The sequence below is a fragment of the Ovis aries genome, chromosome 3, assembly GCF_016772045.2.
Source record: "Ovis aries strain OAR_USU_Benz2616 breed Rambouillet chromosome 3, ARS-UI_Ramb_v3.0, whole genome shotgun sequence".
Classification (NCBI taxonomy): Eukaryota; Metazoa; Chordata; class Mammalia; order Artiodactyla; family Bovidae; genus Ovis; species Ovis aries.
Genome location: NC_056056.1, coordinates 159,888,747 through 159,912,330, shown reverse-complemented (window position 1 = coordinate 159,912,330; position 23,584 = coordinate 159,888,747). Strand labels below are relative to the sequence as shown.

The 23,584-nt window shown below is 36.6% G+C and overlaps 1 protein-coding gene across 4 annotated transcripts in view; it reads left to right on the top strand.

Annotated features, from left to right (window-relative positions):
* Positions 1-23,584, top strand: part of SLC16A7 (solute carrier family 16 member 7) — a 205,370-nt gene that overhangs the window by 110,677 nt on the left and 71,109 nt on the right. For all 4 annotated transcript variants that reach the window (XM_015094773.4, XM_060414099.1, XM_012174639.5 and 1 more), the window contains one exon: positions 17,455-17,701. In XM_015094773.4, coding sequence (XP_014950259.1) covers positions 17,485-17,701 — 217 coding nt within the window. In that variant the 5' untranslated portion in view covers positions 17,455-17,484. The remainder of the gene's footprint in view (positions 1-17,454; positions 17,702-23,584) is intronic.

Below are 23,584 nucleotides of genomic sequence, written 5' to 3'. Positions count from 1 at the left end.
ATCATAGCGTCTGGTCCCATCACTTCATGGGAAATAGATGGGGAAACAGTGGAAACAGTGTCGGACTGTTATTTTGGGGGGCTCCAAAATCACTGCAGATGGTGACTGCAGCCATGAAATTAAAAGACACTTACTCCTTGGAAGGAAAGTTATGACCAACCTAGATAGCATATTGAAAAGCAGAGATATTACTTTGCCAACAAAGGTCCGTCTAGTCAAGGCTATGGTTTTTCCTGTGGTCATGTATAGATATGAGAGTTGGACTGTGAAGAAACTGAACGCCGAAGAATTGACGCTTTTGAACTGTGGTGTTGGAGAAGACTCTTGAGAGTCCCTTGGACTGCAAGGAGATCCAACCAGTCCATCCTAAAGGAGATCAATCCTGGGTGTTCATTGGAAGGACTGATGCTGAAGCTGAAACTCCAATACTTTGGCCACCTGATGTGAAGAACTGACTCACTGGAAAAATCTTTGATGCTGGGAGGGATTGAGGGCAGGAGGAGAATGGGACGACAGAAGATGAGATGGTTCTGTGGCATCACGGACTCAATGGACATGGGTTTGGGTCGACTCCAAGAGTTGGTAATGGACAGGGAGGCCTGGTGTGCTGTGATTCATGGGGTCTGAAAGAGTCGGACATGACTGAATGACTGAACTGACTGATGCATCTCACGATAACTGCTTTTGCACAGTTCTCAAAGTATAGTATCATAAATCAGAGGAATTATTTGATATTTCTAACTCATCATAAATATCTGCTGGTTTGTATTATTTTTTCTAATTTTCCCATTATAAAAACATCTGTAGTTAGTTTGACCCTTGATATCAATTGTTAGCATTCTCAGAGTCCCTTTAACTATAGTACTAGTTTGCATCTACAATAAGTTTTGTGTTACTGACATTTTGTGGCCCATGTTCTATTGATATCTCTGCTGTCTAGTTGTTAAAGTAAATCCTTCAGTGGTGGCCCACTTTGAAGAATAAAATAACCTCCCAGGATTAGACTCCAGTTTATTTTTATTTTTATTTTTTTTTTATTTTTATTTTTTAAATTTTAAAATCTTTAATTCTTACATGCATTCCCAAACATGAACCCCCCACCCACCTCCCTCCCCATAACATCTTTCTGGGTCATCCCCATGCACCAGCCCCAAGCATGCTGCATCCTGCATCAGACATAGACTGGCGATTCAATTCACATGATAGTATACATGTTAGAATGTCATTCTCCCAAATCATCCCACCCTCTCCCTCTCCCTCTGAGTCCAAAAGTCCGTTATACACATCTGTGTCTCTTTCCCTGTCTTGCATACAGGGTCATCATTGCCATCTTCCTAAATTCCATATATATGTGTTAGTATACTGTATTGGTGTTTTTCTTTCTGGCTTACTTCACTCTGTATAATCGGCTCCAGTTTCATCCATCTCATCAGAACTGATTCGAATGAATTCTTTTTAACTGCTGAGTAATACTCCATTGTGTATATGTACCACAGCTTTCTTATCCATTCATCTGCTGATGGACATCTAGGTTGTTTCCATGTCCTGGCTATTATAAACAGTGCTGCGATGAACATTGGGGTACATGTGTCTCTTTCAATTCTGGTTTCCTCGGTGTGTATGCCCAGAAGTGGGATTGCTGGGTCATAAGGCAGTTCTATTTGCAATTTTTTAAGGAATCTCCACACTGTTCTCCATAGTGGCTGTACTAGTTTGCATTCCCACCAACATTGGAAAAGAAGAAGTAAAACTCTCACTGTTTGCAGATGACATGATCCTCTATATGGAAAACCCTAAAGACTCCACCAGAAAATTACTAGAACTAATCAATGAATATAGTAAAGTTGCAGGATATAAAATCAACACACAGAAATCCCTTGCATTCCTATACACGAATAATGAGAAAGTAGAAAAAGAAATTAAGGAAACAATTCCATTCACCATTGCAACGAAAAGAATAAAATACTTAGGAATATATCTACCTAAAGAAACTAAAGACCTATATATAGAAAACTATAAAACACTGATGAAAGAAATCAAAGAGGACACTAATAGATGGAGAAATATACCATGTTCATGGATTGGAAGAATCAATATAGTGAAAATGAGTATACTACCCAAAGCAATTTACAAATTCAATGCAATCCCTATCAAGCTACCAGCCACATTTTTCACAGAACTAGAACAAATAATTTCAAGATTTGTATGGAAATATAAAAAACCTCGAATAGCCAAAGCAATCTTGAGAAAGAAGAATGGAACTGGAGGAATCAACTTGCCTGACTTCAGGCTCTACTACAAAGCCACAGTCATCAAGACAGTATGGTACTGGCACAAAGACAGACATATAGATCAATGGAACAAAATAGAAAGCCCAGAGATAAATCCACACACATATGGACACCTTATCTTTGACAAAGGAGGCAAGAATATACAATGGAGTAAAGACAATCTCTTTAACAAGTGGTGCTGGGAAAACTGGTCAACCACTTGTAAAAGAATGAAACTAGATCACTTTCTAACACCGCACACAAAAATAAACTCAAAATGGATTAAAGATCTAAATGTAAGATCAGAAACTATAAAACTCCTAGAGGAGAACATAGGCAAAACACTCTCAGACATAAATCACAGCAGGATCCTCTATGATCCACCTCCCAGAATGCTGGAAATAAAAGCAAAAATAAACAAATGGGATCTAATTAAAATTAAAAGCTTCTGCACAACAAAGGAAAATATAAGCAAGGTGAATAGACTCCAGTTTAAATTCAATTACATGTTGGAAAGGAAAAGATTTGATTCAGTTAAATTCCTATTATAAAACTCAGTGAGTTGTCACCAAAACATAGACATTGTACATTAATTTGACATTGCTGTATCCTCTGTATAAGCCAGAGGGAACTAAGTGCAAAAGACCAGTCCATTATTCTCTAAGGAAGATATTAATTCCTGTAGGTGAAAACACAGTTCACTGTATAGGTAGAATGTGAAGAACAACTCATACTTTATTTATAGGCTATCAAAAATAATTTATAGTGATGGCAATAGCCTCTGAACATCTATTGCTTTAATTTGTGACTCGGTTTGCTAAATATATTATTTCTGGGCTATTTTGAAACATTAACTACTGGATTGTGTAGACTGTTCATAAGGGTTCATGAAATTGACACATCATGGTTTAGATTGAGGAAGTTAAAGAATTATTATTTATAAAGTATATAAAGGATCATTCTGATGTAACTGAATGAAAAAGGCCTTAAATATAACACTAACATCTAACCATTGACCATCACTTTAATACATTACTTTTTTCTACACTTTCTTCTCCATCGGTTAATCAACCTATACTGATTTCTAGAAGGGAAGGTGCAATTCTTGGGCTTCAGACATCCTACCACATACATTTTTTTAAAAACACTTGAAGAAGCCAAATGTTTTCATTAATTCCCCTTTTGTTAACAACAATGTCATATTGTAGCCTATATACTAAAAAACATTATTGAAAGACATGTAAATAAGGTGGAATAATAGTGAATTTTCTAAAGACTAAGGATAGTTGGCAGTTAGTATTCCAGAGAACAAATATTTGAATTCTGATGGAGAAGACAGACAAGAATATGTGCAAGGATTGAAATCTGTAAGTTCACTAGAAATAAATAAATAAATAAAAATAGAAATAAAACTGAAAGAGTCTATTTGGAAGCAGAAGAGCAGCCTCCAAGTTGGTGTGTTAAGATGGAATTGGTAACAATGAGCCTAACAGAAGGATGCTAGTCATGATATCAATGTGATCACTGACTGGACACTGCCCTTTGGAAAAATCACTTCATACCTCTGATTCCTTATGCTCTTATCTGCAAATGTGATTAAAAATACCTCTTCCTCTTAGTTCATGGGATTATGATAATTAATTGAAGTTTTAGAGAAAAGAAAGCTCTAAAGCATTTCTTAAGCTCCTTGTTTTAAGTAAAACCCATCATAAACATGTGACATATATGTAAATTGCTAAGAAATCAAATTAGCCAATACTACAGCATGGCCTCAGTATATATACTATAGTATACATAGCCTAGATACAGTAATCAGCACTGCTTTAAAAAAATGATTGGAGTATAGTTGCTTTACTATGTTGTGTTAGTTTCTACTGTATAGCTAATTGAACTAGCTCTGTGTATACATAGATCCCCCTTTTTAGATTTCTTTCCCCTTTAGGTCGCCATAGAGCACTGAGTAGAGTCTCCTGTGCTATACAGTAGGTTTGGTTAGTTATCTATTGATGGCATGGCAACCAAGTATTCTTGCCTGGAAAATCCCATGGACAGAGGAGCCTGGTGGGCTACATTTTAAATACTTAGAGAGCTGTACACGACTTAACTTAGCCTCTACACAGTGTTTATATGTCAATCCCAATCTCCTAATTCATCATCCGTTTGCCCCCCTTAGTGTCCATACATTTTTTTCTATATCTATATCTGTGTCTATTTCTGCTTGGAAAATAGGTTCATCTGTACCATTTTTCTGAGCCTGGTGGGCTGCCGTCTATGGGGTCGCACAGCGTCGGACACGACTGAAGCGACTTAGCAGCAGCAGCAGTACCATTTTTCTAGATTCAACATATACGCATTAATATACAATATATGTTTTTCTCTTTCTGACTTTACTTTTGACAGTCTCTAGGTCCATCTACATCTCTACAAATGGCACAGTTTCATTCCTTTTCATCGCTGAGTAATAACACTGCTTTTATAGAGGAGAATAAACTTTAAGCTTGATGCCTACCTGAACGCAGCCTCCAGAATAGTTTCTTTCCTTCGATATTAAGGATTGTTTTTTCTTCTATTGGTTTTTTTAATCCAACACACAAATTTTAAAACACTGACTTCCATTCTTAAAACTAAAGATCAGTATGTGCACTGCATGATTTTATTTGCATAAATGTATGTAAAAATATGATAGCTTAATAGGTGTTGAGAAAGAGATATAAAATAGATGAATATAGTTATAGCTATCACAGAAATTTCCTCAGTTATTGGCTAATGTGTTGAAAAAACCCTGGATATGGGTTTGTCTTTCTGGAGGAAAATAGAACAGTCAGGTTAAAGCTCTGTGACAATTTTGTAGAAACGTTGTTAAGCATTTAAAATGTGGCCTTGTCATGTGCTCTTGTGCTGGCCCCTGTGTTGACCTTCATGAACCATGATGATAATTAAGCACAGATGGAGGGTCAGTGCTCATTTGTCAGGAATGCCTGAGGCTTTCCTCTGAGGCTTTGCCCTGAACTCCAGGCAACTCTCTCTGCCAGAGGAAACTGACTAAAAATGTTTTTCCTCCAAATATAAGAAGGGTTTTCTTAATTTAATGGGCTGGTTACTTGTGGTAGGGTAGAGTTGCCACCCTTGAATTACTCAGCTTAAAACAAGTCACAGAGGCTCCTGAGCCTCCTGGTAGGTCCAGAGCAGAGGTAGCTGCTTCTCCCTGCTGTTATTCCAGACATAGAAGATCCACTGAGTCTGGAACTCTCCATTCCTAGCCTAAGTTAAAACTAATTCCAACCTTATCCGTTTCTCAGATTTTATTTGTAGCTCATCTTAATTCTAATCCTAATCCTCCTTTTCTCACTGACTCAGCAACTAGATAATAGACTTTCCTCATGCTCTCAGACAAACCTCATTTGGTCTGATATTGATTCACTTTCATTTAACAATTTTGGATAGGTGGCCCTGGGTGCAAGGCAGGCAACTGATTATTTAATTGACAGAGTTGAATTTTTCTTAACTTTCATCTAGGCAAAGGAATGTGTGACTCAAATAAAATAAACCCTAAGTACTAATTTCTGTATACTCAGTATCAGATTTAAGTTGAAATAAAGACATTTGATATATTAGGGCAATTTATTAGCTTATTCATCAATCACCCAGATCTGATTAGGGCATTTGATTTTTAAACCACAAGATTTCTAAATACTTTTGGTTTCATTTTTCATGACTCAGTGTGTCTCATTGTAAGGCGTGTATTATTGATTTGTTATTGTATAGTCACTAAATCATTTCCGACTCTTTGTGACCTCCTGACTGTAGCCCACCAGGTTCCTCTGTCCATGGGATTTCCCAGGCAAGAATACTGAGTGGATTGCGATATCTTTCTCCAATATTGTTGATAGTATTTCTAATAATTATCTTTAAAATTTTCTATTTATTTTCATTGTCAATGGATATTTTACTTAATTGAATTTTAGAGCAAATTATTTAAATGAGTATAGGGAGTTATTGGATAGCTAATGAATACCAACAAATTTCCTTCTCAAATGGTAGATGGGTAATTTTAGTTCAGTTCAGTCACTCAGTCATGTCCGACTCTTTGCAGCCCCATGAATTGCAGCACACCAGGCCTCCCTGTCCATCACTAACTCCCAGAGTTCACTCAAACTCACGTCCATTGAGTCGGTGATCCCATCCAGCCATCTCATCCTGTCATCCCCTTCTCCTGCCCCCAGTACCTCCCAGCATCAGAGTCTTTTCCAATGAGTCAACTCTTCGCATGAGGTGGCCAGAGTACTGGAGTTTCAGCTTTAGCATCATTCCTTCCAAAGAACACCCAGGGCTGATCCCCTTTAGAATGGACTGGTTGGATCTTCTTGCAGTCCAAGGGACTCTCAAGAGTCTTCTCCAACACCACAGTTCAAAAGCATCAATTCTTCGGCGTTCAGTTTCTTCACAGTCCAACTCTCACATCCATACATGACCACTGAAAAAACCATACCCTTGACTAGATGGACCTTTGCTGGCAAAGTATACCTCTGCTTTTCAATATGCTATCTAGGTTGGTCATAACTTTCCTTCCAAGGAGTAGTGTCTTTTAATTTCATGGCTGCAATTACCATCTGCAGTGATTTTGGAGCCCCCCAAAATAAAGTCTGACACTGTTTCCACTGTTTCCCCATTTATTTCCCATGAAGTGATGGGACCAGATGCCATGATCTTCGTTTTTTGAATGTTGAGCTTTAAGCCAACTTTTTCACTTACCTCTTTCACTTTAATCAACAAGCTTTTTAGTTCCTTTTCACTTTCTGCCATAAGGGTGGTGTCATCTGCATATCTGAGGTTATTGATATTTCTCCCGGCCATCTTGATTCCAGCTTGTGCTTCCTCCAGCCCAGCGTTTCTCATGATGTACTCTGCATATAAGTTAAATAAGCAGGGTGACAATATGTAATTTACCATTACTTAAAAACAATCGTTCTTCATTTCATACTTTTAATTTTTTTCCCTTGCACCCATTTCATCAATTTGTTCATATCTAATTAATTGGCAATGAACTGACAAATATATATGCACAAATATATTTATGTATATATATTCAGTTTTGTTAATTATTAAAACATGGTCACAATTTACTGGATGAATTAAAGGTAGTGACTCTAATGAGACTCGTGAAACTCAATTATACATGTAACCTGTGTTTTTCCATTTCTTTAGAAAATCCAGAGTATGCACTACCCTCTCTTCCTTTGTATTGCCTTCAAATACCACACTTCAAGCAATAGTAATGAGGTTTAACAATATCACACAGAATCCAAAGAAGTCTATTCAAGTGAACATCTGTGAACTGTGTTTTTTTCTACTGTTTTTCTTGATTATGCCTACAAATAAAAGGAACAAGACACAGTAGCCATAAGTTGTATAAAATATAGAATTGTGCACAGAAAAATAACCTGAGCCTAATGAGTGTGTATGAATTTGGTCTGAACTATTGGTCAAGTCAAGACTTGTTAATAATAAATAGATAATAATCTTGAAAGTGGAATTTTTTTATCCCTTCATTGATTTTGGTCTAATTTGCAATGATTCAGCTCAGAGACCCTAAGATGTCAATTTAAGTAGAAGAAACAAAACAGGTTGGAGATAAGGAAGTGAAGAAGTATCTGAGTAGTGACTTGCAACGAGATAGATGTGATTATAATTAAAGTCAAGTAAAATATGCTGGGGAAAGAGTAGAAAAGATAATATCCTGAGGTAAACTGGTGAGCTATGAAAAAATAACAATACAAAAATCAAAGTACTGGGGAAAAAAATAACTATACCATATAATGCTTCTTAAAAAGGCCTTTTCACTTTTCTGTGAGCATAGATTTCAATGGAAATCCTAACATCAACCTTGCTCATTGGTAAATTTCAATATTAATCATAATATTATTTGCATGTTAGTATATTTAAATATTTATATTGATATAATGATTTTAAAGTAATGGACAAGATAATTAAGAAATGTTATTTATGACCTGTTAAATGACTGAAAAATAAATCATCCTGTTGTATTTCTGTGTTTACTCTAGCTTATAGATGTCATAAATGCTACTGTAGTTTAAAATCATGAATTGATAATGAAAGATGTTTTAAATTCCTTTATGGAAGCAGGGAAATTGCAGAATGAGGACTTTAAACCTCATGATAGTTTATACACTCTGATAATATAACAAAAAGTAGTTTACCACATATAAATGCCCTTTGATAGTTCCTTAGTATTCTTCTAGAATTATTTGCTTTCCAAGCATTAAGAAATTTGATTACTTTAATATGACAAAATTCAATAATATATAAATTCAGATTATTTAGACAATTTTCAAAGACTGAGTGCTATTTTCAGCTGATTTAACCACCACTTACAATCTGTCTCTTTCCTTTCTGTCTTATTTAATGTTATACTTTTTATAAGATGCTATTTCCAGTGCTCATATGCTGTCAATCCATCATGTTGGATTAACTGATGACCAAAGAGAAATGAAATTAAATAGCTATATAGACAAATTTTTATTGTTTCCAAGAAACCAAAGATGATTACAAAAGCAGACTGTAAACATTCTGAAGACATACAAATCTTTTCAAAACCATTCTTTGACAAGGTATAATATTTTCTATCAATTTGAACAATTTGCAATGTGGGATATTAATAAACTTACAGAAGTGTCCCTGCTAGGATGTGTCCATTTTTCAATAGAATCTACATTCTGTGCATTATTTGTGGTGAAAGTTTTTCATTTAACCTTAATGCTGTAGTTTTCCTGACATTTCAGGTAGGTTTCTAACATACAAATGTATCTATGGAGAGAACTTTTACAGTTATTTTCTTAAAGTCTTGGAACATTAGATGTCTTTGACTATTTTGATCCATAAGAATATTTTAGATATGCACAGATGACATAATAAAAGACTACTTATGTTTCTTTTATGCTTGTTTCCTCTTCTAAATACATTAAGCAAGAGTCTTATTTCTAATTTTATTTATGTAATTTTCAGAGTCACCAGTGATTAGTGAAATCTAGTCCGTGACATTATTGTTTCACTTGGGTTTAGTTTCTAATATTTCCTGAGCTTTAGTCTTATTTAAAAGATAGGAACAATATCTTATAGGGCTTTTGTGAAAATTTAGCTGAGCAAATAAATACTTGATAAGAACTTAGCATAAGTACTCAATATTTGAGTCAGAGATCCCTTTATTCATTTTTGTATACTTATGACTTAAGTTATAGACTAATTAGATTATACTACCTTTAACTCAGTAAATTCATCAGAAATGTATGAATATAGGAAAACAATAAAAATACATGCAAAATTATTAATAATATTGTGTTAGAATAGTGTGATTATGTAGTTTCTTTATTTTCTTGGTTTTTAAATAGTATTCTATTACAGGGATCAGCAAACTATAGGCTTAGTCTAAATTGTAAACAAAAGTTTATTGGAATATCCACAGTCATTTTTTTTTTAGTATTGTCTGTGACTGACTTTGCACTAAAACTACTAAGATATGAGTAGTTATGAGAGAGACCATACAGCCTGCAGAACCTTAAATATTTATTATCTAGCCCATTACAGGTGGCAACCCACTCCTATATTCTTGCCTGTAGAATCCCAGGGACAGAGGAGCCTAGTGCGCTGCCGTCTATGGGGTCGCACAGAGTTGTACACGACTGAAGCGACTTAGCAGCAGCAGCAGCAGCAGCAGCCCATTACAGGAAATGTTTGCTGATTCCTGCTTTATAACTATCAATGTTATAAAATAAATAAAATAAAATGTAATTGTTGATCTAATTGAAAAAATAGAATATTCACCACAATTATCCAAAAGGGGAAATATCAGAAGGTGATAGAAAATGCCAGTAGATATGTCTAAAGCTCATGCAAGAATCATTCCATTCCTTGCTTCAGCATCAAACTGGAAGGGAAATCCAGGGCTATATCAGTTAATGAGATCAGGATGAACATATGGTGATTAAGTACTTAAAATCCTAGTCAAAGAAATTAGGTAAGAAAAAAAAATATCAAGACATCAAATTTGAATGGAAGCAGTAAAAAATTGTCTGTTTGCAGATGACTTGACCTTATAGAAACCCTATACTCCATCCAAAAAAAAAAAAAAAACCTGTTAGAGCTATCAACAAATTTGTAAAGTTGCAGGATACAAAAATTAGTACACAAAAATTAATTGTTTCTATGCACTAATAATGAATTATTGGAGAGAGGAATAATAAATTGTTGTAAGCAAAAAAATCATTTATAATAGCACCAGAAAGAATAAAATTCTTAAAAATACATGTAACCAAGGAGGTAAAAGATGTATACATTGAAAACTATAACACTGATGAAAGAAATTAAAGAAGACACAGATAAATGGGAAGCTATTCCGTGTTCATTGATTGGAAATATTAGTATTGTTAAAATGTTCATATAACCCAAAGCAATCTACAGATTCAGTGCAGTCCTTAACAAAATTTCAATGCCATTTTTTGTTGAAATAGAACCATCAATCCTCAATTTTGTATGGAACCACAAAAGAGCCTGAGCAGTCTTAAAAAAGATCAGGAGGTATTACACTTCCTAATTTCTATGACCTAATTTCTAATTCTATAGAAATAGATTTCTAATTCTATTACCTGATTTCTAAGTCTGTTATTTCTAATTCTTAGTCATAGAATTAAACAATACCACATTGTAGTATTGTCTAAAAACAGACACATAGATCAGGAAAACAGAGTAGAGAGCCCAGAAATAAATGCATGTATTCTGTCAATTTGTTTTTGACAAAGGTGCCAAGAATATACAATGGGGAAAAAATAGTGTCTTAAATGGGTGCTGGGAAAACTGGATATCCACATGCAAAAGAGTGAAACTGAACCCCCGTTTTACACCATTAATAAAAATCAACTCAATATGAATGAAAGGCTTGAACATGACCTGCAACCATAAAATTCCTAGAAGAAATACAGGGGTAAGCTCCTTGACATTGGTCTTTGTGATGATTTTTTTGGGGATTCAACATCAAAAGGCAACAGAAACAAAAGTAAACAATTGAGACTATTAAACTAAAACTAAACTAAAAAGTTTCTTCACAAAAAAGAAAACTATCAACAAAATGAAAAGGCAGCCTATGAAATGGGTGAAAATACTTGTAAGTCACATATCCAATAAGAGGTTAATATCTAAAACATAGAAGGAACTCATGCAACTCAATAGCAAAGAGCACAAATAATCCAATTTTAAAATGGGCAGAGGACCTCAATAGGTATTTTTCTAAGGGAGACATAAAAGGCCAACAGGCACATGAAAACCGTGCTTAACATCACTAATCATTAAGGAAATGAAAATCAAACCACAATGAGATTTTACCTCATACTTATTAGAATGGCTATTATCAAAAGAACACGTAATACTGGCAATTATTTGGGACAAATACTGGCAAGAATGTGGAGAAAATGGAAAACTTTCATGCTTTTGGTTGGAGTGTAAACTGTTTTCAGCCTCTATGGAAAAAAGTATGGAGGTTCTTCAAAAACTTAAATGTAGAACTACTACCATATGATTTGGCAGTTCTACTTCTGGATATATATGCAAAAGAAGTTCAGTTCAGTTTAGTCACTCGGTCATGTCCAACTCTTTGCAAGCCAATGGACTAGAGCACACCAGGCTTCCCTGTCCATCACCAACTCCCAGAGCCTACTCAAACTCCTGTCAATTGCGTTGGTGATGCCATCCAACCATCTCATCCTCTGTCATCCCCTTCTCTCCTGCCTTCAGTCTTTCCCAGCATAAGGGTCCTTTCCAGTGAGTCGGTTCTTTGCATCAGGTGGCCAAAGTGTTGGAGTTTCAGCTTTAGCATCAGTCGTTCCAATGAATATTCAGGACCGATTTCCTTTATGATTGGCTGGTTGGATCTCCTTGCAGTCCAAGGAACTCTCAAGAGTCTTCTCCAACACCACAGTTCAAAAGAATTAATTCTTTGGTGCTCAGCTTTCTTTACAGCCCAACTCTCACATCCATACAATACTACTGGGAAAACCATAGCTTGGATTATATGGATATTTGTTGGTAAAGTAATGTTTCTGCTTTTAATATGCTGTCTAGGTTGGTCATAGCTTTTTTTCCAAGGAGCAAGCGTCTTTTAATTTCATGGCTACAGTCACCATCTTCAGTGATTTTGGAGCCAAAAACATAGTCTCTCACTATTTTCATTGGTTCCCCATCTATTTGCCATGATTGATGCAACCGGCTGCCATGATCTTAGTTTTCTGAATGTTGAGTTTCAAGCCAATATTTTTCACTCTCCTCTTTCACTTTCATTAAGAGGCTCTTTCGTTCCTCTTTGCTTTCTGCCATAAGGGTGGTGTCATCTGTGTATCTGAGGTTCTTGATATTTCTCCTGGCAATCTTGATTCCAGCTTGTGCTTCATCCAGCCTGGCATTTCGCATTATGTATTCTGCATAGAAGTTAAATAAGCAGGGTGACAATATACAGCCTTGACGTACTCCTTTCCTGATTTGGAACCAGCCTATTGTTCCATGTCTGGTTCTAGCTGTTGCTTCTTGACCTGATTACAGATTTCTCAGGAGGAAGGTAGGAAGATCTGGTATTCCTATCTTTTTAAGAATTTTCCACAGTTTGTTGTCAACAGAAAATTGGATCAAAGATTTTCTGAACATGGCCCCACCCATCAGAACAAGACCCTGTTTCCCTCTCAGTCAGTCTCTCCCATCAGGAAGCTTCTATAAGCCTCTTATCCTTATCCATCAGAGGGCAAACGGAATGAAAACCATAGTCACAGAAAACTAACCGAACTGATCACATGAACCACACCCTTGTCTAGCTCAATGAAACTATGAGCCATGCCATGTAGGACCACCCAAGATGGATGGGTCATGGCAGAGAGTTCTGACAAAACTGGAGAAGGAAATAGCAAACCACTTTATTATTCTTGCCTTGAGAAACCCATGAACAGTATGAAAAGGCAAAAAGGTATGACACTGAAAGATGAACTCCTCAGGTCTGTAGGTGCCCAATATACTGCTGGAGAAGAGTGGAGAAATAACTCTAGAAAGAATGAAAAGATGGAGCCAAAGCAAAACCAACACCCAGTTGGGGATGTGATAAGTGATGGAGTTAAAGTCCAATGCTGTAATGAGCAATATTGCATAGAACTTGGAATGTTAGGTACATGAATAAAGGGGAATTGGAAGTAGTCAAATAGGAGATGGTAAGAGTGAACATTGACATTTTAGGAATCAATGAACTAAAGTGAAATGGAATGAGTGAATTTCTCAGATGACCATTATGTCTACTACTGTGGGCAAGAATCCCTTAGAAGAAATGGGGTAGCCCTCATAGTCAGCAAAAGAGTCTGAAATGCAGTTCTTGGATACAATCTCAAAAATGACAGAATGATCTCTGTTCATTTTCAAGGCAAACCATTCAATATCACAGTAATTCAAGTCAATGTCCTGACCAGTAATGCTGAAGTAGCTGAAGTTGAGTGGTTCTATGAAGACCTACAAGACCTTCTAGAACTAACACCAAAGAAAGATGTCCTTTTCATTATAGGGGACTGGAATGCAAAAGTAGGGAGTCAAGAAATACCTGGAGTAACAGGCAAATTTGGCCTTGGAATACAAAACAAAGAAGATCAAAGGCTAACAGAATTTTGTGAAGAGACCATGCTCATCATAGCAAACACCCTCTTCCAGCAACACAAGAGAAGACTCTACACATGGACATCACTGGATGTTCAACACCGAAATCAGATTGATTATGTTCTTTGAAGCCAAAGATGGAGAAGCTCTGCTGCTGCTGCTGCTAAGTCGCTTCAGTCGTGTCCGACTATGTGTGACCCCATAGACGGCAGCCCACCAGACTCCTCCGTCCCTGGGATTCTCCAGGCAAGAACACTGGGATGGGTTGCCATTTCCTTCTCCAGTGCATGAAAGTGAAAAGTGAAAGTGAAGTCGCTCAGTGGTGTCCAACTCAGCTACCCCATGGACTGCAGCCTTCCAGGCTCCTCCATCCATGGGATTTTCCAGGCAAGAGTGCTGGAGTGGGGTGCCATTGCCTTCTCCAGAAGCCCTATACAGTTAGTAAAAACAAGACTGGGAGTTGACTGTGGCTCAGATCATGACCTCCTTATTGCTAAATTCAGACTGAAATTGAAGAAAGTAGAGAAAATCACTAGACCATTCAAGTATTACCTAAATCAAATCCCTTACGATTATACACTGGAAGTGACAAATAGATTCAAGGGATTCGATATGATAGAGTGCCTGAAGAAGTATGGATGGAGATTTGTGACATTATAAAGGAGGCAGTGATCAAGACCATCCCCAAGGGGGGAAAAAAAAAGAAATACAAGGGAAAGGCAATCATTATCTTGAAGAGATATCTGTATTTCCATGTCCACTGTAGCATTACTTACAATAGTCAAGATATGGAAACAAGCTATGTGTCCACTGACAGATGAATGGATAAACAAAATGTATACACAAACGGGACTTCACCTTCAAGTGCAGGGCATGAAGGTTCAATCCTTGGTCAGAGAGCTAAGATCCACAGGCCTCGTAGCCGAAAACTAAAACAGAAACGGAAACAATATTCTAGCAAATTCGATAAAGACTTTGAAAATAGTCCCCATCAAAATGTATATAATATACAGACACACTTACAATCACTCATATACACAATGAAATATTATTCAGCTTTAAAGAATAATGAAATCTTTCCACTTGGGACAACATGGATAAACCTGGAGAGCATTATGCTAAGTGAAATAAGCCAGATGGAGAAAAATAAATTCTGCATCATGACATTTAGATGTGGAGTTTAAAAAAAATCATACTTGTAGAAACAAAGAGTAGATGGTAGTTGCCAGAGGCTAGGGGATGTAGAAATGTGGAGAGGATGATGAAAAGGTATAAACTTTTAGTAATTATGTGAATAAGTTCTCAGGATCTAATGTATAATAAGGTGACGACAGCTGATAAAATTGTGTGGTATAATTGAAATTTGCTACTCTAGTAGAACAAAGTGTTCACACCAAAAAACGTAAATATGTGAGGTGACAGTTGTATTGATTAATTCAATTGTGGGAATCCTTTCATAATGTTTATCAAATCAGCTTGCACATTTTAGATATATTTTACCTTTATTTGTCAATTATAACTCAATAGAGCTGAAAAAACTCAAAGAGGTTATTACAGTTGAATGTGTGAGAACTTCCTTGCAGATATGCCTGACTCACAAAAAGTAAAATAAGTCTTTTAATCTGTAGCCTGTTATCTGTTAATTGCAGATTATACCAATTTCTCTCCATATTTGAAAAGCTGTAAAATATTATGTTAAAAAATCTTAAGTATATTTGTGAAAATTAACATTAAATTAAAAAAGAGTAAAAGTGATAGTTTTCCACACTGTTACTTCCATTCTACTACTCATCACTGTAGTATTTATTCCAGGGAAGCAGTACTCTACCTACTTTAAATTTCATTTTTATCACTTTGCCTGTATGTGTTTCTGAAGGTAAAGTCCTTGGATAGAACTATGGACAAATTAGAATACTTTAAAGAATATTTTCACAAAATCTGGAAGGTGATATAGAAGATCCCTGAAAATATCTTAGATATAATTTGACATCAGACAAAAATTAAACCTTTGTTTCTGTTCGTAGATACTGTTTTATTTATTATTATTTTTTTTGGTAGTTTTCCTGGATTAGTGGCAGATTTAGCTTTTATTTGCATATTTTCAAAATTGTCTTACCAATGGACAAGTGTTTCCTCTTTCCTCTGTATTTCAACTGAACAATATTTGCAAATGGAATGAGAGTAGCAAAAAGAAGATACTGAGAAGTATTGGCAATTATAGCTAAAAGCCAAGTAAGCAACATCATTCAACAAAGAATATTGATGCTAGGGAACCAAGGTTTTTTTAAATTTAATTTCAGTTGTATTAAGCTATATGTGATCATTCCTTCCACATGAGAGTGGGTACTCTATACCATAAAGCTAGCAGTTAAGTGTTCTTGTTGTTCAGTTGCTCAGTCGTGTCCGACACTTTGCAACCCTATGGACTCTAGCCCCCCAGGCTCCTCTGTCCATGGGATTCTCCAGGCAAGAATACTGGAGTGGGTTGCCATTCCCTTCTCTTTAAATGTTCCTAGGCATATCCAATGGAGAAGGCAATGGCACCCCACTCCAGTACTCTTGTCTGGAAAATCCCATGGACGGAGGAGCCTGGAAGGCTGCAGTCCATGGGTCGCTAGAAGTTGGACATGACTGAGCAACTTCATTTTCACTTTTCACTTTCACGCATTGGAGAAGAAAATGGCAACCCACTTCAGTGTTCTTGCCTGGAGAATCCCAGGGATGGAGGAGCCTGGTGGGCTGCGATCTCTGGGGTTGCACGGAGTCAGACATGACTGAAACGACTTAGCAGCAGCAGCAGCAGCAGCAGCAGGCGTATCCAAAAAGAAAGTCTGAATAAAAATAACATACAATCTGTTTGATTGGGAACATTTCACTGCTATGAAGAATTCATAAAATGATAGGTAGAACCAGTTTTGGAAGTGCATTAAAATTAATGTACTAGAATCATACAATTTCTAATCTTATAATTTTAGGAAATATTAATAGATCTCTGCTGAAATATTTTTAAATATTCTCAATTACTAAAAGTGGAAAAATTATAAAATATGCCTACTATTTAATTCTCTAAAATTCATCAAATGTAATATAAGATCCTTTTAACCTTGGTATAGAAAATATTAAATGTTTGGATTAAGAAATCATTCTATTTTAAGGAATGACAGCTCCATTTATCTTAGAAATCAGAGTGAGATAGCATTTGTTTCTTTGTTGGTACTTTAGTGTAGATCTGAATTCAACTTTCTCTTTGGGTGCTTTTTGTTTCCATGAACAAAATGCTTTCAGTTTTTAGCTCATAACAGAGTTACATACCTCAGTCAAATTTTTTGGTAAATTTGCTGATAACTTTCTGAATAGCAGAGTATTAAAAAATATTTATGAAAATTATACAGTTGTAGTAAATGTAATAAAAAAATATAATACTATTTTGGTAACTCAAGAGTGACATGAAAATGCAAGTATGGCCTAAACTATTATTTCCTTTTTTTAAATACAGGTTACTTGAATTTCAAATAGAGAAGCAGAAATGCCACCACCAGGAGGCACCCCACCACTACATCCACCTCCTGATGGAGGATGGGGCTGGGTAGTGGTTGGAGCAGCTTTTATCTCCATTGGATTTTCATATGCATTTCCCAAAGCTGTCACAGTATTCTTCAAAGAAATCCAGCTCCTATTCAACACTACCTACAGTGAAATAGCATGGATATCATCCACTATGCTGGCTGTTATGTATGCAGGAGGTAAGCTTCTTTGGACTAAATTGATTTCTGGTTTAAGGAAACAATTGCTTCATGCCACAGTATTTTACATGTAGTATCTTGGTACATTAAAATCCTGTTTTCATTACCCTCACTTAAAACCAACCAGAAGGATAATTAGGACTGAATTTTTAGTGATTTTTAGTGATTCAGCATCTAGAACTATTCACTTCATTCTGAGTCTTACTAGAGTATTTATTTGAATGAGGATGTCTTTGCACAAACTAAGGTTTACTAAATTATGGAATTTTTAAGGGTGGCAAATTTCCATTTAATTTGGAATAGAGACTATACTGTAATGTTAGTATCATTTCATAATATTCCTGCAATTGGTAGACATGCTTTTTTATGAATGGGAAAGAAACTCAAGTTGCTGGCAACCTATTTTCTAAGCCTAGGAAGTAATTCACTTTAAGCTGAAAAAATGGAGTGTTATCATGTACATTCTGGGTCCATTCAAATTTGTGTGAATAAAATCATTCCTTACCTCTATAGCTTATTAAATTTGTAGTTATTTAATATAAACTAAATATTAAATATATCTATAGCTTACTTAAATATTTTAACATTTAAGTGGTTGCTTGACAGTTTTCTTGTTACATTCCATGTTCAAATGAGGGTGTGATTCATGAGGGATAGTGAATAAATTGGTACCATATTAGTGTGTTAGCCAAAAAGTTCATTTGATGTTTTTTTTCTGTAAGATGGCTCTAGTAGTGCTTAGTTGTCTTTAAATTCACTTGAAACAATTTTGTTGAATTGTATTATGACAGATGTTATAGTGTGCATTAAAAAAAAGCTTATTAAAGTTGGTGCATTTTTGTGTAGCCATTTTAATATTGAAGATGGAAGAAAACATTTTTGGCATATTATGCTTTATCATTTCCAGAAAGGTGAACATGCAACTGAAACACAGAAAGATTTGTACAATGTATGGACAAGGTGGTGTGACTGATCAAAAGTGTCAAAAGTGGTTTACAAAGTTTCATTCTGGAGTTTTCTCTCTGGACAATGTTGTACCATTGGGTAGATCAGTTGTAGTTTATAGGGATCAAATCAGGACATTTATTGAGAACAATCAATGTAATACTATGTGGGAGGAAGCTGACATACTCAAAGTATCCAAGAGTTGAAAAGCATTTGCACCAGCTTGGGTGTGTCAGTCACTTTGATGTTTGAGTTCCCCCATAAATTAAGCAGAAATAAAACCTTCTTGGCTATATTTCTACATGTGATTCTCTACTTAAATATAATGAAATGTTGTTTTTAAAACACATTGTGATGATGAAAACTGGATGCTATACTATAATGTGGAGTAGAAGAGATTGTGGGGCAAGTGAAATGAACTATCATGAATCACACCAAAGTCCAGTCTTCATCCAAAGAAAATGATGTGTGTATGGTGGGATTAGATGGGAGTCCTCTATTATGAGCTCCTTCCTAAAAACCAAACAATTCATTCCAACAAGTACTGCTGCCAGTTAGAACAATTGAAAGCAGCACCTGAGGAAAAGCCTCAGAATGAGTAAACAGAAAGTATGTAACTTCCCATCAGAATAATCCAAGACCACACATTTCTTTGATGACCAGGCAAAGAGTGTTACAGTGTGGCTTGAAAGTTCTGATTCATCCATCACATTCACCAGGCATTGCAGCTTCAGATTTCTGTTTATTTTGATCTTTTCAAAACTCTCCTAATGGAAAAAAATTCAATTCCTTGGAAGACTGTAAAAGGCACCTAGAACAGTTCTCTGCTCAAAAAAAGACAAAAAAGATTGGGAAGATCAAATTATGAAGTTGCCTGGAAAATGGCAGAAGGCAGTGAAACAAAATGGTGACTGCATTATTCAATAAAATTCATGGTGAAATGAAAAATGTCTTCTATTTTTATTTAAAAACTGAAGGAACTTTTTAGCCAACCTAATACTACTGACTATTAAAAACTACTGGATTATTAGTGCATTTTTGTGTCACCTATCAGCTTTAAATTAATCCCAACATCAGACAAGATTGTCTACAGATTTTTTAGTCATTACTTAAAATATTTAAATTTTAGGATTTTCATTTTTCAACTGGATATTTGACTTTAAGGTACAGATATAGACTCAGAATATAAGCACTTAAAAGTGTGTGTTGATTGCTTAGCCATGTATGACTTTTTGTGACCCCATGGACTGTAGCCCACCAGAGTCCTCTGCCCATGGAATTTTCCAGTCTAGAATGCTGGAATGGGTAGCCATTCCCTTCTCCAGGGAATCTTCCCGACCCAGGGGTTGAACACGGGTCTCTGGCTTTGCAGGCAGATTCTTCACCATCTGAGCCACCAGGGAAGCCCAAGCACTTAAAGAAGTTATACAAATCATCTTTCAATGTCTTCCTTTATAGGTGAGGATAATATGGTTCATAGTGATTGTGATATAACATTAGGAATAATATCCAAAACGTGTTCACATTTATTTTCAGCTCAGGCTTCTCTAAATGCTTGGTGTGTGTCATATGACTTAATCCTCTTAACATTCTGTAAAATAAGAATTACTGCTCTCCATTCTATAGCCAAGGAAATAGATAAAATACTTTTCCTAGTTCAAGGAACTCATTAGGGACATAGAAATTGAGACCCCCCCCCCCTACACACACACACACACATCTAGTCAAGGCTATTGTTTATCCTGTGGTCATGTATGGATGTGAGAGTTGGGCTGTGAAGAAGGCTGAGCACCGAAGAATTGATGCTTTTGAACTGTGGTGTTGGAGAAGACTCTTGAGAGTCCCTTGGACTGCAAGTAAATCCAACCGGTCCATTCTAAAGGAGATCAATCCTGGGTGTTCTTTGGAAGGAATGATGCTAAAGCTGAAACTCCAGTCCTCTGGCCACCTCATGCAAAGAATTGACTCACTGGAAAAGACTGATGCTGGAAGGGATTGGGGGCAGGAGGAGAAGGGGACTGAGCAACTGAACTGACTGACTGACACATGTAATCACTATGGTCTTCTGCCTTTCTCTTCCCTTTGTAAAATGGCAGAGCTATATCTGTTCAAGGCCTTCCACAAACCTGATTCAGGTGCTACCCCACCAAGATTTTTGCTTTAGTGACATAATAATTATTCTATTTGCTGTTTTTGTTGAGTCACTCAGTTGTGTCCAATTCTTTGCAACCCCATGGATTGCAGCACGCCTAACTTCCCTGTCCTTCACCATCTTCTGGAGCTTGCTCAAACTCATGTCCATTGAGCCAGTGATGCCATCCAACCATCTCATCCTCTGTCGTCCCCTTCTCCTCCTCCTTTCAATCTTTCCCAGCATCAGGGGCTTTTCCAATGAGTTGGCTCTTCACGGAAGATAACCCAAGTATTGGAGTACTGAATTCTTCAGGGTATAGTCTTTTTTCTGTACTACAAAGGTAAAAATTTGATCCCCCAATAATCCTTTGTGTGTATGTGTATGTGTGTGTGTGTGTGTGTGTGTGCGTGCGCGCGTGCACGTGTGCACTGGTGGGTATTTTCTACTTTCCGTAAGTCAGTGATTTTACATTAATCCAATATACATCTCCATTACCCTTTTGGTTACGTTAAATTGATGCATTTCTGTTCCAGTACCAAAAGGTATGTCAATGGGTAATTCTGTTTTTAAAACACTTAGAGATTCTGCTAGACAGTTGCTTTAAGGGTTGTCCTGTGTTGTCTCTGATGACTGTAGAAACAGTAGATACTGTGCACTCAGTCCAGTTCATCTACCCTATGGGTCAGGTGTTCCTTAATAATGTTTTGCTAAAGCAACTCTGGTAACTGTTTTGTCCTGAGTTCTGAAACATGCTAATGTTAAGATATGTAGTTTCCTGCTTCTTAAATACAACTGAAATGGATTCCTCTAGTGAATTTGTGTAAGTCTACTTAAATTTGGACTTTGGGTTTCATGCAGTCATAATTTTCAGTTGAGTTGATCATTGACTAACTTACAAGCAACACAAAAATGTATGTAACCTTTTTGAAAGTGAAAGTTGCTCAGTTGTGTCTGAGTCCTTGCAACCCCATGGACTATATAGTCCATGGAATTCTCCAGCCCGTAACACTGGAGTGGGTAGCTGTTCCCTTTTCCAGGGTATCTTCCAAATCCAGGGATCAAACCCAGGTTTCCCACATTACAGGTGGATTCTTTACCAGCTGAGCCACAAGAAAAGCCCAAGAATACTGGAGTAGGTAGCTTATCCCTTCTCCAGGGGATCTTCCCAACCCAGGAATCGAACCAGAGTCTCATGCATTACAAGTGGATTCTTTACCAGCTGAGCTTTCAGGGAAGCCCAAAGCCTTTGTAGTCTTCCCTTAATAAACTTCATCCAGATAGACAGAGAATTAACAAAGAAACCATGGAAGATCATATGGAATATTTTGAGGGCCAGGGTTGGAAGGGTTAAAAGACATTTCTGCACACCTTCCCTTGGTCAGAACGTTTATACTGCCCTACCTAAAGGCTTCCCAGGTGCTGCTAGTGGTAAAATCCCGCTTGTCATTGCAAGAGAACATAAGAGATGTGGGTTTGATCCCTGCATTGGGAAGATCCACTGGGGATGGGCATGGCAACCCAGTTCAGTATTCTTGCCTGGAGAATCCCATGGACAGAGGAGTCTGGCAGGCTGCAGTGAATAAGGCCATAAAGAGTTGGACACTACTGAAGGGGCTTAGCATGCATGCAGACCTAGAAGCAAGGGAAGGGTTTCTGGAAATTCAGGGTTTCTAGAGGAAGAAACAAAATAGGATAACATGGAGCAAGTCTCAGACAGAGCTTGATATCCCAATAATCACTCTCTACCCAATGAAAGCAGGATGTATTTATAGACTTAACCATGATCATATGACAGCCTTCCACTCCCTGGCTGGCTCTGAAAGAATGCTTAGAATGAAGAACAGTCTAATTACTTTTCTCAAACCAATAAATCTCAGCATCAGATTATAAATAAGTAAATAATATAAATGGAGGTTCCCAGGTGGTGCTGGTGGTAAATTTGAAGACCATAAGGCAAAAGGCATATAGAACAATGAGTCTCTATACCAAGTAACTGAAATATTGTGTTCAACATAATGCTAATTGCTTTAGCCTAGAGAACATCTAAGATCTGACACTCATTAGGGCTTAGCACTCAACCTATTAATCACCATGATGGGGTCACGGGGTAAGATGGAGTGTGTTCAGAAGCTTGGCCTATCATGTCTGGGCTGGAGTCTCTTGTAGCAATTAGTTGGCATCTGGGCCTTGGTAGCAAGGTATTATCTTCCCTTCTGATGTCTGAATTAAAAATGAAACTAATAAAAGGAATGCAGGAAGGATGGCAAAGAATGCAAATTATGTTTATCCCTTACTTCATCCTTAGAATAATAGCATTAAATTACAGCAACCCATCTGGCCATCCATATGGTCTCCTGGAGTTCTAACGAGTTTTAGCAAATAGGTCAAGCAGAGTGGTCACCCCATTAATAAAGCACTAATTAGAAGTAGAAAACATATTACAAGTTAAACTTTCCACATTGTTTAGACAGATATAAGGATTTATTTTGTAAACAGTAATTATGTAGGATTATCTTTTAGTGCAATGCGTGTCTTTGTTACTATATCAAAAGATGATGTGAACACAGTTAGCTACACAATTGTAGAACACAGATTTGGGGCTGCCAGTCTCTGTGAGAACCTCATGTTATTTTTCTGGTATATCTGTTATGACTTGGAATAATCAGCCATTCTAAAGAGGAGAGTTGGCTTTGTCTCCATGGCAACTTACACTTCTGTTTTATGTGAACATTGACTGCCAATTGTGCTAAAGTAAGGGTGATGGTTTTAAGATGGATTACTTTACACAAGGGACCAAGCATCAG